Raw genomic sequence first — 13278 nt, 5'->3', positions numbered from 1 at the left:
CCTAAAACGACCACTATCATTCAAGGTGATGCTATGTGAGTGAGTAAGGATAGCGCAAACAACAGGGACCCATACGTGCGGGAAACTTAGATACTAAGTAGTTTCGGTAAATAGGGACAGAATTGCCAACGCGAGAGAGGTACTATCTAGAGGTCAAAAATTAGGGAATAATACCCCTGGAAAACGCCCCCGCTGATGCTATTGGAACAGGATCCATAATTATACTTCCATGTAATTACTATGATACTACAAGAACATGAAGGTGTGAGAGGCAGGATTGAGATATGATTCGCGATGGCAACAGTTAACAAAGAGCTCATATTATAGCTACAATCATGCGGAGAATATTAGTGCACAATTAGTGCTCTACACACTGCTTACACGAAGCATAATCATAAACAAAGTTTACAGTATGCTGGAGTTTAATTAAAGTAGAAACTGAACTAATCAAGTATATTACACACAGAAGGTACCTATAGTTACAATTTTATAAATCAGTCCGTACGCCAAAGTCCTCTCACAACTATATGTAATGGTTGAAACCCAATTCATTCAATAACAAATGAATACCGAGAACCATTAAAAGAGTTCGCAATGGAAATAGCGATTATTTTTGCGATTCTAACCGTTTTTCAATTCATCTCAGGAATTCTAACTTACCTTGCCCCTTTTGGGAATACAAGTCAAATTATTAACATACTTACAAGTCATTTAGAAAACTAATAAGCCAAAGCCTAGGGATTGAAATGTTGAAATAAAATTTACCTTAAATGACAAGTACCGGCTATAAGAATAATAAAAAACAACTATGTCTTTTCCACCTAACATGCAAAAGAGTCCCACCAGGGATCTAACTTCGCTGAATATCGTTTTGGCTAACAACGCAGTTGCTCAAAGCAGCCAAATTATAAAATAACCTGTATCCTTTTTGCTCAGGCTTTCATCATAATTAAGACTAATCACACTATTTTCATTATATCCATGGCGTTTGTAAGAAGGTCACCAGATAAATTAAAATACATTACGTGATCTCTGACCTCAGCAAGCATGTTTAAATTGTAATATAAATAATAAATTCGTATGCATGTTCTATGCGACGAACATTCTAGTCATTAAAAAAACACGAGCAGTTTGGGTAAAATTTAAATATATAGAAAAATAAACTAGCGAGACTAACGAGGCCAAAACTTGCACAACGAAATATAAAATTACCAGCAAAGGTTACCAGACACACTGGTTAATACCGCAAAGCCAAAAACTAATGCGCAGCAATATTTCACAGTCGGGGAACAAGTTTTCTGAAAAAATGCAGGAGTAAAAAAAGATAAACACGAAAAAAATTAACCCAGATTTATCTCGGGCGAGGACTGCTCTCAGGCCGGGTTCACATTTTATCCTTATCTACTCCCGTCGTCAAACTCATAAAACCTCGTCACGCAGCTTTGCATTTGCCGTCGCTCTGCTGTGGGAGGGAATTGTCGAAGGAGGAAATTACTTCCATGAACAAAAGGAAAAAAAAAACCTGTCAGCAGTTTGATCAACCAGGAGATGCAATAAACTTTGAAATCTGCACGCACGAAATTGACCATGCAAATAAAACTATGGATATTGGCAAACTCATTTTACGAGATTACTTGGTGTCACGACTTGAATGCAACACGCTAATGATGGATCATGATCTTTTAATGCTACACATGCCTCTTACAGTTTTGAACAGACGAAAAACGCTAGTCTACTACGCTAAAGACTTTTTAGGATATTGAACTAGGCCACTGAGGGTAAGTACATCATAATTTTACCGGGGACTTTTGAACACGCATCGAATTTTCATTCTTAAAGTGATGGAATTCTTAATTACACCATGTAATGTCAAATACTAATTGCATTATTGCCTATGTCACCAGAAAAGATATTTTATCATTAAGAATAGTTTTAAAAATAAAGTCTTAGGTCCCCTTAGGTTTAGAAAACGAAATGAATGAAGAATTCAATCATAAATATTACTATTTCGAAAGCCAATGTAATGTAAAATACTTAGAGCATTATTGCCTATGTCACCAGGAGAGATATATTATCATTAAGAATAGTTTAAAAAAATAAAATCCTTGGACCCCTTAGGTTTAGAAAACGAAGTTTTGGGATAATTAAATCATAAAAATTACAATTTTGAAATGAAAGACACTTTTCCACAGTTATTAATTATTAACATTGGATAAAGTGCAGCTACCTTTAATTCAATACGCCCAACTTCCAATACATCACCATTGACTCGGTTGAACTTATAAATCTAACAATTATTAACATCTCGAGAAACTAATAAAACAATAATAATTGCATAAACAAGATCAAAATATTTGAAATAACTTTCCTGAGGCAAATTAGGTTCTAACATAAAACGAAAGCTAATCGTACACTTCAGAAATTGATTGATTACGATTATGATTGAATTCTCCATAAATTTCGTTTTTTAAACCAAAGGGGACTCAGAATTTAATTTTTGAAATTATTATTAATAATAAAATATCTTTTCCGGTGACACAGACAATAATTCAATTAGTATTTGACATTGCATGGTCTAATACTGTATGCCTATCGATCAAGGGGTTATTTTCGAAAACAAAAAAATCAGATCTGGTAATAAAGACGGCTGATCTGCCGCATTGAATTTTTTTCATTGATTGATACATTGAGCGAGTTAAGTAGGACACCATCCTGAGAAAATTTTAAAATAATGGGACGCTCAATTCAGCGGAGATGCGGAACATATTTTTGCTACGGTTGAGAGAAACTATTTCGTATATTTTATTTGCGGCTCCCGATTATAAAAAGCTTTCCAGATTCTTTAGAATTGCCAATATCTCCTATAATCTCTCTCATAATCAACAGCCAACAATCCAAAGATTCGTCTTCATTTTTTCTCCTATCCATTATCCTCTCCATAGTGACGTATTTCCTCTCTTGTACATCCTTTCTAACCTTTTCTATGCATCTCATTTCGCTCCATCCCTTGCCCTTCTACCCGTCCACCTGTCCTTCTGCGATCGTTTCCATCAGGCCTTAAAATGTAGCCAACTAAGTTGTCCCATCTTCTCCTTCAGGTTTTTAGAAGACTTCTCTTTTCTTCCACTCAGAATTTCCTCATTACATACAAGGTCGATCCATTTTATCCTCATCATTCTTCGGTGGCACCACATTTCGAATGATTTCACTCTTGACTTCTCTGCTGCTGTCAACGGACAAGCCTCGCTACCATGGAGAAACATGCTCCATATGTGAATCGCTAACTGCAGAAAAGTATCATGTCCAAGTTGGACGACTTTTCTTTTTTCTTCTTTAACTAGCTGCCAGGTGCAGGACTCAACGTTTCCTACTAAAAGGAAACATGTTATGGAAACAGATGCTCGGTGTTGTTAGCACGACATGTTTACTTTCAGAAGGAAACGTTTAGTCTTGTACCTAAAAACAACTTAAATTTAAAAAAATTAATCATCGTATGCTCTATAGACATGTATATGCTACATAAGGCAAAACATTTTCTGTTAGCGTAAGGCTAATAATATTTCACAGGCATTTTGGGTAGGGGATAAAAATGAACTACCCTGAAAAACGGTCATAGAGTCCTCCAATTAATAAAAGAGACGAGGGTGTGATAAAAAAATGAGATAGGCTCGAAGAATAGATCAAACCTTAGGGATTACACTATTGAAGAATTGGGAATATGCTCAAAGAAAACGCGACAGGGAAGAATACACATGAACAGACGAGAATAAGGTACGTAGGAGACAAGAAAGGCCCCGTTAGCATACACAAGAGAAGAATAAATGTTCGTAAACGTACGCCTGGGGCGGATATTGAATGAAAGAATAATGGCAAAGAGGTGGATAGAATGGGAGAATGTGACAAAAAAACACGACGGGGGACGGACTCTGATTTCGAAAACTTTCTCGAGCACAATGGAAAGACGGTAGAAAGGAGCGGGACTTTATGGCATATACATTGAAAAGCTGGAAGAATACTGTACAATGAACATAGTAGAGAAACAGTAAGATAGTAAAGAAAAGAAAGCTTCTATACTTAAAGGAAAGATATATTAACTAACTATATTCGTAAGGGAAGAATGAAAGGCTTTAGAGGAACTACCTAATACAGGATTACCAACTACCAAAACACGAGAGTCTATATTCGATAGCTGATCAGATCTGAAATGTTAAGTTTGACTCATCTAAACATCTCTAGTACATACATAAATGTGGAATGCAGTGCCTTGAAGAACTTCGGATCGAATTGTATTGAGTATGAGAAACATACCTCAAACATAATTAAAACGGAGGGAAAATTAGACTTTACAACGAAGATGTCATACATTTTTATTTTGAAGAAAATGACACACGTACAGAATTTTTGCCAGTTTAAACTACGAAACAGCTAAACTAAAAAAAAACTTGCTACTCTTATAACAACAACACTCCCACACAAATACCAACTGTAATCGGCACATATTTTCCTTTCTATAGAGGCTAAAACAGACAGGGATCGGACATATACGATTTTTAAAAAAGTTTTTTCTACATAAGATTCGAGAAAAACGGGATTTTTATACAGGTAACTTAAAAAGAATACGGAGAAGGAAAATAAATCCCTGAAAGGCGTACTAAAAAGTAAGAAATAGTTGTTATTTCACTGCACATAGCGTTTACTTCCGCCTTATTGTGTTCAGGATAGTCAGGTTTTACAACGAGATAGCCAAAGCTTTAATTTTGATTCCGTTGTAGTTATGCCCCATCTGCTTTAAGAACAACACACATTATTACATTTCTTATTTGTCAATCGCGTCCCAACATGATAACGATGACTTTGATGCGCCGCTTGACGCATCTTTATGGGATATCAAAAGCTAAATTGGAACTTGGGACACAGAAGAGGTAATTTTAGGCGACCCAAACCGTATCATTTATGACGCCGAAATGACAGAAACGCAAAACTTAACGTACTTTTCTCTCTTTATAGCGAGCGCTAAAAATATTCCCTAACTTATAAATCAATATCTAGTGCCTGGTTTCTATAAACTGAATCATCATATGAAATACATTATAAAAATATATACCATTAGTACATAGAAGTCTGGGTGGAAAGTTATCATAAAACTCAAGAGATGACACTGAGTATAAAAAACAGGGAATTAATTCTGAAATAAAAAATAGCCGCTAATATGTTATCTATAATAGACAAATTGTTGCTTCTATAATATATTTTTTTAATAAAAATATTTTGACCGGCTTCGGCTGTATACTACTATCAAGTACAGAAAATATTTTCTGCATTTAAATATATATTGTGGAAGCAGCAAATTGTCTGTTATTGATATCATTGATCCCTTCCACCGCGTACAAGCTTCAAGTTCCTATTAATTATGCAAATGGACAATATAAATTGCTATTAAAGGCCGAAAGAAGTTGCCTTTCACAATAACTGTTCGCTATATAGTATTTACTCACCCAAGGGCATATTCTCCAGATTCTAAGTGAGAATATACCATTTAAGGGGCTTTCAAAGAAATCTACGAGGGCTGTTCGCAAAGTAAATTCCGTTTTTTTTTGTTGATAAAACGCTCAAGTAGATGAACGAAAATTGTTATGTATATCTTAAAACTACGACTTCCCTTTACTTATCAACATAATTGAACTATGAATGTAAATATCTATCATAAATGAACCTTATCTATGAACATTTAGGCACCGATCAAACATATAAACTAACTTTGAAATTCCAAATGTAAAAACAACTCCCGCCTGTGCCTTGCGCCATCCGGTTACCAAATCTCTTAGGCCTTCATCATCCTCAAATCGCTGGGAGCCAAGACATTTCTTCATATCCATAAACCCATTCCTGAAAAACTCCGTCACCCATAATCTTTGGGCCATGAATAGGGTAGTTTCCTTCATCAAAGAAAACGAAAGGCATTGATTGCGATTCGTTACCCACCATTACTGTATTCATAATATAAAATTCATTTGGTTTTAGAAATACCGGTTTAGACGAATGGCAATGGTCCATTTTTATCCTCATTGGAAAAGGGCCAGATTGGCGCCCATGCGATGCCACTCCACGTGACGTCACAGGGACCTAGTTTCTATACGTGAGGATAGGAGTCATACATCGTCTGAGGTTACCAATGCATGCATGAGGCGCAGAGCTCACGGAAACATGTCTTAATAATCACTTATTAAAACTGGCTAAGGTCGGAAAGTTTTCTTCATTTGATAAGGTATTAATAATTCTTATTTAAGCCAAGCGCTACCAGCCAGCAGGGTACTCAGCTACCCGCTAGCAGCCTGCGTCGTATCAGCGCTAAGCTCGCCTCAAGGTCACCTCACAGAGCGGCAGCGGGAACGGCGCACGGAGAGATTTCCCGGCATTCACACTTACGCGTCGCGTTTTCGCGCCCCTGAAAATTTTCACTTTTCATTTAATCGCGAAAAATAGATATCGTCGTTTAAAAATCTAAAAGCGTGAAATACGCACTCCAGGAGTAATAATCTTTCGATTAAAGCAATAAAAAAATAACAGGAAACCACCCTATTGCTGCTCCCGAGTATTATTTAGCTGTGAACAATCGAATAAGATCACGCACTTCACACTTGGCGGGATTTTTTATGGCAACTGACATTTTTGACGGGCTGCCAAAAAACAACTAGCGCTCAAACGACCTTACCACGACCACGCCGCTCTACCACGACCATACGTCGACTGACGTGCCGTGCGTGCCGACGCAAAAATAGCGGCACTACCCCTCCACTTTTTCACGTAAAAACGTAGGTCACCTTCCTGACAGCCCTCGTATATTCAAGTATCAGTGGCTTTATTTTGAGTTGAAATCATGACCCAAGCCAAAGAGAAATAACGATTCACCCATCCATAATTATGACGAAATATTTACACGATACAACGTACCAAACAAAAAAAATGAGATAAATTCACACAACCCGGTGCACAAAGAAAACCTTAATCCTCTTACACTTAATATACACCCTTTTCTTGAATATGACAAAATTAATAAATAAATTCCTAAATGGCATACCTCTCTATCAAAATTCCTTACAAAATCACTCGACATAAATATGATAATACCTCATTTCGAAGATGCTTTACCTGCTGAATCTTGATTTCCCAGTAACTAAGTGCCAATAAAAATGCGAAAACCCCCATAAAAGTATGACCACTTTACCATACGATTTGAGGCTTTGAAAGCATAAGTAAAAAAATGAGTTGCTTCACTGAAACTTCCGGATTATATCAAGCGGATCTAGCATTCGAGGAAAATGCTTTTGGCAGCAGCAATTCTAGCTGTAATTCTGCGATAATGAAGTCCGTGAAAATGTGGCATTTTTTTAGTGCAGAAATTTTTCCTTGTACAATCTACCCCAAGTCACTTTCGTCAAGTGTAAAGTTTCGTCAAGTACTTATTTATTGGTTGTGCGTATTTTAAATACTCGCTGTTAAGCTTTTCTTTTAAATATATTGATCAATTTATTGCTCTTTGGCTTTGTTTGTCTTTGTGGAGTTTTTCCCTCATTTCGTGTCACCAACCGACGGAAAGAGTTGAGTCTCCGACAGATCGAAAGAGTTCCTTTTCTCGTCCGGGAAAACGTTAGGAACTGCTGGTTGGAAAACATTTCGCCACAATGATACAAGACTTCATCACTAACTCCTATCACTTACAATGTTTTTTCGCAGATCCTCTGCCTCAAAAAATGTTCACCATAGAAACCGCAAAAGCTCTGTATGTCGCCATGTCCTCATACAGCAGCCCGGGGTAAGAAGCGAAATCTATCCTGACATGATTCATTATCCAAAGAATATTAACGTTTCGTATGCCATATCTACGATGTCATTGTGAGCTTCGGAACAGAACAAGGCTAAGATTAGTGATGTTTATTGAAAGTAAAATGTAGAGTCTGATTTTTTTCTATTTGGACGTCATAATAACTACATCATAATTCCTCGATTTTGTCGCCCTAGTTGAGAATCAATCATTCTGTAACTCCGCTACATAGTACACAATTATATGCTTGGAAAGCGACTGCATAAGAGAGAAAACAACCAGCATATTCAAATCATTCGACATTTACATAGGCAAATTCATTAACGCACAGCAAGGGACTACATTTGGTAATAACCAGAATAAATCGAAAATGGCTTTCCCAAAGAAATTTTTCAACTTATATTGTTAAGGTGATGGTAAAGGATAAAAAATGAAGCATGTCATGCACAGATTATATTAACAATGCGCATAATAATGCGAAGTATCAATTTTCTCGCTGAAAAAAAGTTTTGGCCAGCTTTTTCCAATTTCAGTCCTACATGCGACAGGGAGAAATAGTAACTTCACAACGCAAGTCAAGAGTTAACAGTAAAATCCCTTTGAATTTGGGAATAAAAATGCCACGCATATGCATTTACCTAATAACACTGTTAAAATATTTTAAATCATAAAATGACGGATTAAAAATTCAACTGAGAAGCATGGGGGCACACGATTCCCAAGCAACTGAACATTTGTAATGCGAAAAACGTGCACAACTGAAAGGTCACAAAAATATTTTTACTCGTAGCTCCATTTGAGGGACACACGTGCCGACGAGGAGTCTATACTATGGGTCAAGTATGCAGCTTCATATAATCTAAATAATATTCCGTTGAAAATAACTTGTATAATTCCGAAGCAAAATGAGTTGATAAACTCATAAAACAGACATGGAATGATATATTTACAAAGATTTGCACTTGTTTTAAATAAATGGGATAACATAAGGGAATCACGCTAAACATATTTAAGACCTGGAGTGATTGAAAATATTTCTTAATCAAGGAATTATCGATTGATATAACTGTTTACTATACCTTCAACTAAAAACAATTGTCCGTACGTCGTGTTAAACCGTGCGTGAGACTATATAATATATTCCCAGTATCAAATACCAACATTCAGCAGAGGACACTAGCAACGCAGGCGACGAAGACCTCAGAGCTTGCACGTGAGTAAATTTAAAAAGAACTATAAGGAAGAGTTCACAGGGCTTCGGAATGTATGACAAAAACGACAAAAAGCATTGGCGGAAACACATATTTTCCTCTCCATTGTGCGTGGGCAATGTTTATCCTTGCCAGTCTTCTCCCTTAACGGTAACCCAGTTTTCGTTAGTTTTCCCGTTTCCATGGCAGCGGCTCGCTGACTCAATTTATTTCCTTCCAGATTCCTTTAGAACGCAGGGACATCCACCTCTGCCCTTTCAGTTCTGCATATGGATACAGGCACGAGGGTGGCGCCATTTTCAATCACTATACCAGACTACAATAATAATACCTCTGCCACGTATTCCTTTACATCGTAAATCACTTCATTAAAATTTTCAAACATGCAAAACTGAAAGAAAATAATAGACATTTGAAAGTTGACAGCTTGATAAAATCTAAAAATATTCCACGTTGCATTTCCTTTCACACGCAGCGCTAGAGCAACTTGAATGGCAATAATTTGAGGAAGTTTTACACCCGGAAGAGTTTTACACCCAGAGTTTTGACATAGTTGACTATTTTTTCTGGATGTATATCTTCTTCATACTACTGTCTTTAAAGTTGTTCTATCTTCGCGCTCTGAAAGATATACAACGTAATAGATATAATCTTTCGAGAAAAAATTTTAAATTTTTTATGTTATTCCTACTGTTGTAAAAATGTAATGTTACTCTTCAACTATTTGACAACTCCATGTGGATGGTTCAATATTTCTAATATTTTAAAAGCAAATGACATACTTTTCTTCTTGTTACCTCCAAATTGCATTTTTAGTTCATTAGGAAGTATTTGTGTTCTTGACCTCTTTTTAAACGCTGCATTGTGCAACACTCAACCTCAAAGTGTCTTGCTAAGAATGATAGAACTAAAACGAAAATTTCCAAATGTGCTCGGGTATTAATTAATAAGAAAAATAATCTCTGCAACCAGTATCATCCAAAAGTAAATACAAAATAGTTTTACAATACTCAACCTTACTCCAAATACATACACGCATCAAACTGCAAGATCACATAATAATTACAACTTGCCATATCATGAGAAAATTTCTCAACAAACCAATAAAGAGTTACTTTGGTGATTAACCGTACTCTTTAAAAATAAACTCAGGGAAAACTGAAGAAATTTTAATGGAAAAGACAATAATAGTGAATTCATATTATGTTCGATTTCATTTGAAAATTTTTGCACAGCGAGCAAATATTTGATGTTGTTACAAATTAAATTATTAATTTATCTCTGCAAGTTTAGTGTGAAAAAGTCAGTTCAAATGAAACAAATATAGTTTATAAACGCAAGTACAAAAGATTTACAAGCAATCAGTCCCGCTTTTCGAATTTCGGCCCTGTCTTTATTTTATTTGCTTTTGCGAAACGAAAAGCAAGCGTGCTAGATCCCCACGGGGGACCTTCCCACCCGCAGATGTCGATGGGGAAAGCGTCTGAAATGCTTTGTCCAAGCCTTTTGTCTTAATGGCTCCTGGCACTCATGTCTTTTCCATTTCCTTTTGCAGCGCTTCGTCGTCCGCCGCAGCGGCTGACATCCAGACGTCAAGGCGAGGACTCCTATGGCGAAGGCAGTACGGCTCGGTGGAACTGGTGAGTGCTCCGTCCAACCAACACCACTATGTCCATCGCCTCGACAATACCACCCGGGAACCTCCGTTATTATCGAACATGTCGTATCGGTCCCCTCCCTTCAACACATATCCGTCCCCAAATATCCTAAACGATATTCAATATTTTCTTGAGTCTGTCTGTGAAATGGCTTTAAAATGTAAATTCATTCCCGTGGGTTAAACTTTCTGGAACGTAACAATTTCCTCTCTGAAAAAAAAACTCTGATACCACACTCATTTCTTACAAAAATCGTTCCGGGTTTCCACAAATCAACTCTCATGTTTCAAGTGTCCGCATATTTTTATGAAGAAAATTGCACTCAAAACATGTTGCTAAAATTAAGTTGGGGTCTCCCCAGGTCCGTTTTTTTAGTATCACCATAGCCTTTTTCAACTATAATGTCTTATGTAGTTTATTTCAAAAGTAAACGGCGGCGAAATTCACATGAAATGATGAGAAAAAAATTATCCTGGACCGGGAATGGAACCACGGACCTTTATTATCCAGGTTCTTTGATTCCTATGGTAATTTTAACGTTGAATCTCGGATTTGACATAACATAATGAAATATTAGTAATTCCACATAAATTTATTAAAGAACGATCTAGGTTTCGACGTGACACGTCACCAGCTGATACATTTGAATAAAACCCAGGTCACTGGCGTAGCCACGGGTGGTTTTCCGGGGTACAACCCCCTCCACGTTTAGCCTTTAAAGCTTTTATTTCGTCCAATTAATATACTTTATTCTGATGAATACTTGTATAAAAATCCTGAGCCTTAAAAATCACGTTTTCAAAATCAAAAATCCCAAAATTTTCGTGGTAGGGTCCTCGGACCCCCTTTGCCCAGGGATGTTTTCCATACTCCCAGGAAGGGTCCCGAAATCTACGGCAAACACCCCCACCCATTTCAAAATCCTGTCTACGCCACTGACACGGGTATATCTTCTATACTGTTTTCTATTCGAATGTATCGGATGATGACGTGCAACGTCGAAACCTAGGTACTTAGTTCTTTACTGAATGCATGTGGAATTACAAAGTTTTACATTTCATAATTCTATATTTTGAATAATTTTCGATCAAATTTCATTATATTCACACGACGTTAAGTTACTCAAAGCATTAAATTATATTTTTGACGTCTTCCCCCGGCCAGCCCACTGTGGCTCCAGGCTATCTATATTTCTATTTTCCCGCGAACCGTTCATGAAACCAAGTTTTACCTAGAATGACACCCACGTCTACAACGTTCTTCCAATTCGTGGGCGTAAGGCAGGAAGATTTCCCGCTTTCTAGGAAGTGGCTTGCCCGGAGTGAAACCCCCGCGGTAGAGATTCACTCAGAAAAGAGGATGTGCCACAGGGAATTCACCGACTTGAAAAATTAAATTAAACCTCTGGACGATTGAGACAGAAATGTGATTGGGTCAGAATAGCCGTTGGAGAGGAAAAGAAAGAAAAGCTTCGGCTTAGCTTCGTGCCTTCTAGGATAAAGGGTGCTGTGATATATTGGATGAGGGTGGAAAAGGATTAAGGTGGCCGAAAAAAAAACTACTTACTAAGGAGGCGGTGAACAGAAAGACTTTTTTGATTCGGCACTGAAGGAATGGACAAAGTGCCAGCCGCAGAGTGACGATAGACAAACGGAAAAGGGTGCCCAAGTGTTTATTAACAGTGGTCACTTCCTACGGAGGATTGAGAATACCTACCTTTTTCCGAACGGTCGTAGGGAGGTTCCAAAAAAAATTCCGTTGCTAAGAGTGATAAGAACCGACATAGAAATATTTCTACTAGATCGTAAATGGTATTTAGCTCATAGATTTCCCGATCAAAACGAAGAATTTTCCTGAATTATTAATGTTAATAATTTACATTTAAACTTGACTGTAACTCTTCTATGCATCCCATGCATTGAAAATAAATTTTATCAAAACTAAATAAGAAAAATTTTATGAACAAAATTTTGGGTGAATTAAAAGAGGTAGCCAAAAAAGTTTCTTATCCTTGTTTCATAACGGTGGTTTTCTATTAAAAAATCCACAGGTACTGAAAAGATCCAAAATACATCAAGCGATGGAGGCCAGATGTCCACGTATTTTGGTTCGAGTCCTACGCAATTCCCAAGAGTTTTATCCCGTAATTTTGGGACATTTCCAGGGCATACGAGAATATTTACCAGTAAGGGTAAAATATTTTCCTTGATATCTGAATTTGAATGGCATTGCTATGTTGAACGTATTTACTTGACGACAATTTCAAGAGACCTCGATCAGTAGTCTTCAGGGCAAAGTTTCCCGACCTATCATATCAGCCTAAGGTGTGCGTTCAAGCATCGGATGGATTTTTTATGGAAAACCGCTGATTCAGCGAGTAATTAGAATTATAGGGACTTCAAAGAAATATTGTTTTAACCCACTCACTTTAATTTCATTGTTGATTGTTTTCAGATAATTACAACGGTCAATGCAATTAAAATAAAATGAAATGGAACTGGGAAAACAAAAATAGAATAAAAATTATAAAATATTTTTAGCTCATAACGAGGAAGGAATATACAGGATACCAATTACGTTATTCCAA

The 13278-nt window shown here is 36.9% G+C and overlaps 1 protein-coding gene across 4 annotated transcripts in view; it reads left to right on the top strand.

Moving 5' to 3' along the window:
* The window catches only part of LOC124166045 (GTPase-activating Rap/Ran-GAP domain-like protein 3), a 665374-nt gene that overhangs the window by 533416 nt on the left and 118680 nt on the right, over nt 1-13278 (top strand). For all 4 annotated transcript variants that reach the window (XM_046543636.1, XM_046543635.1, XM_046543638.1 and 1 more), the window contains one exon: nt 10589-10673. In XM_046543636.1, coding sequence (XP_046399592.1) covers nt 10589-10673 — 85 coding nt within the window. The remainder of the gene's footprint in view (nt 1-10588; nt 10674-13278) is intronic.

The sequence above is a fragment of the Ischnura elegans genome, chromosome 9 (genome assembly GCF_921293095.1).
Source record: "Ischnura elegans chromosome 9, ioIscEleg1.1, whole genome shotgun sequence".
Classification (NCBI taxonomy): domain Eukaryota; kingdom Metazoa; phylum Arthropoda; class Insecta; order Odonata; family Coenagrionidae; genus Ischnura; species Ischnura elegans.
This window is presented reverse-complemented; position numbering and strand designations above follow the sequence as displayed.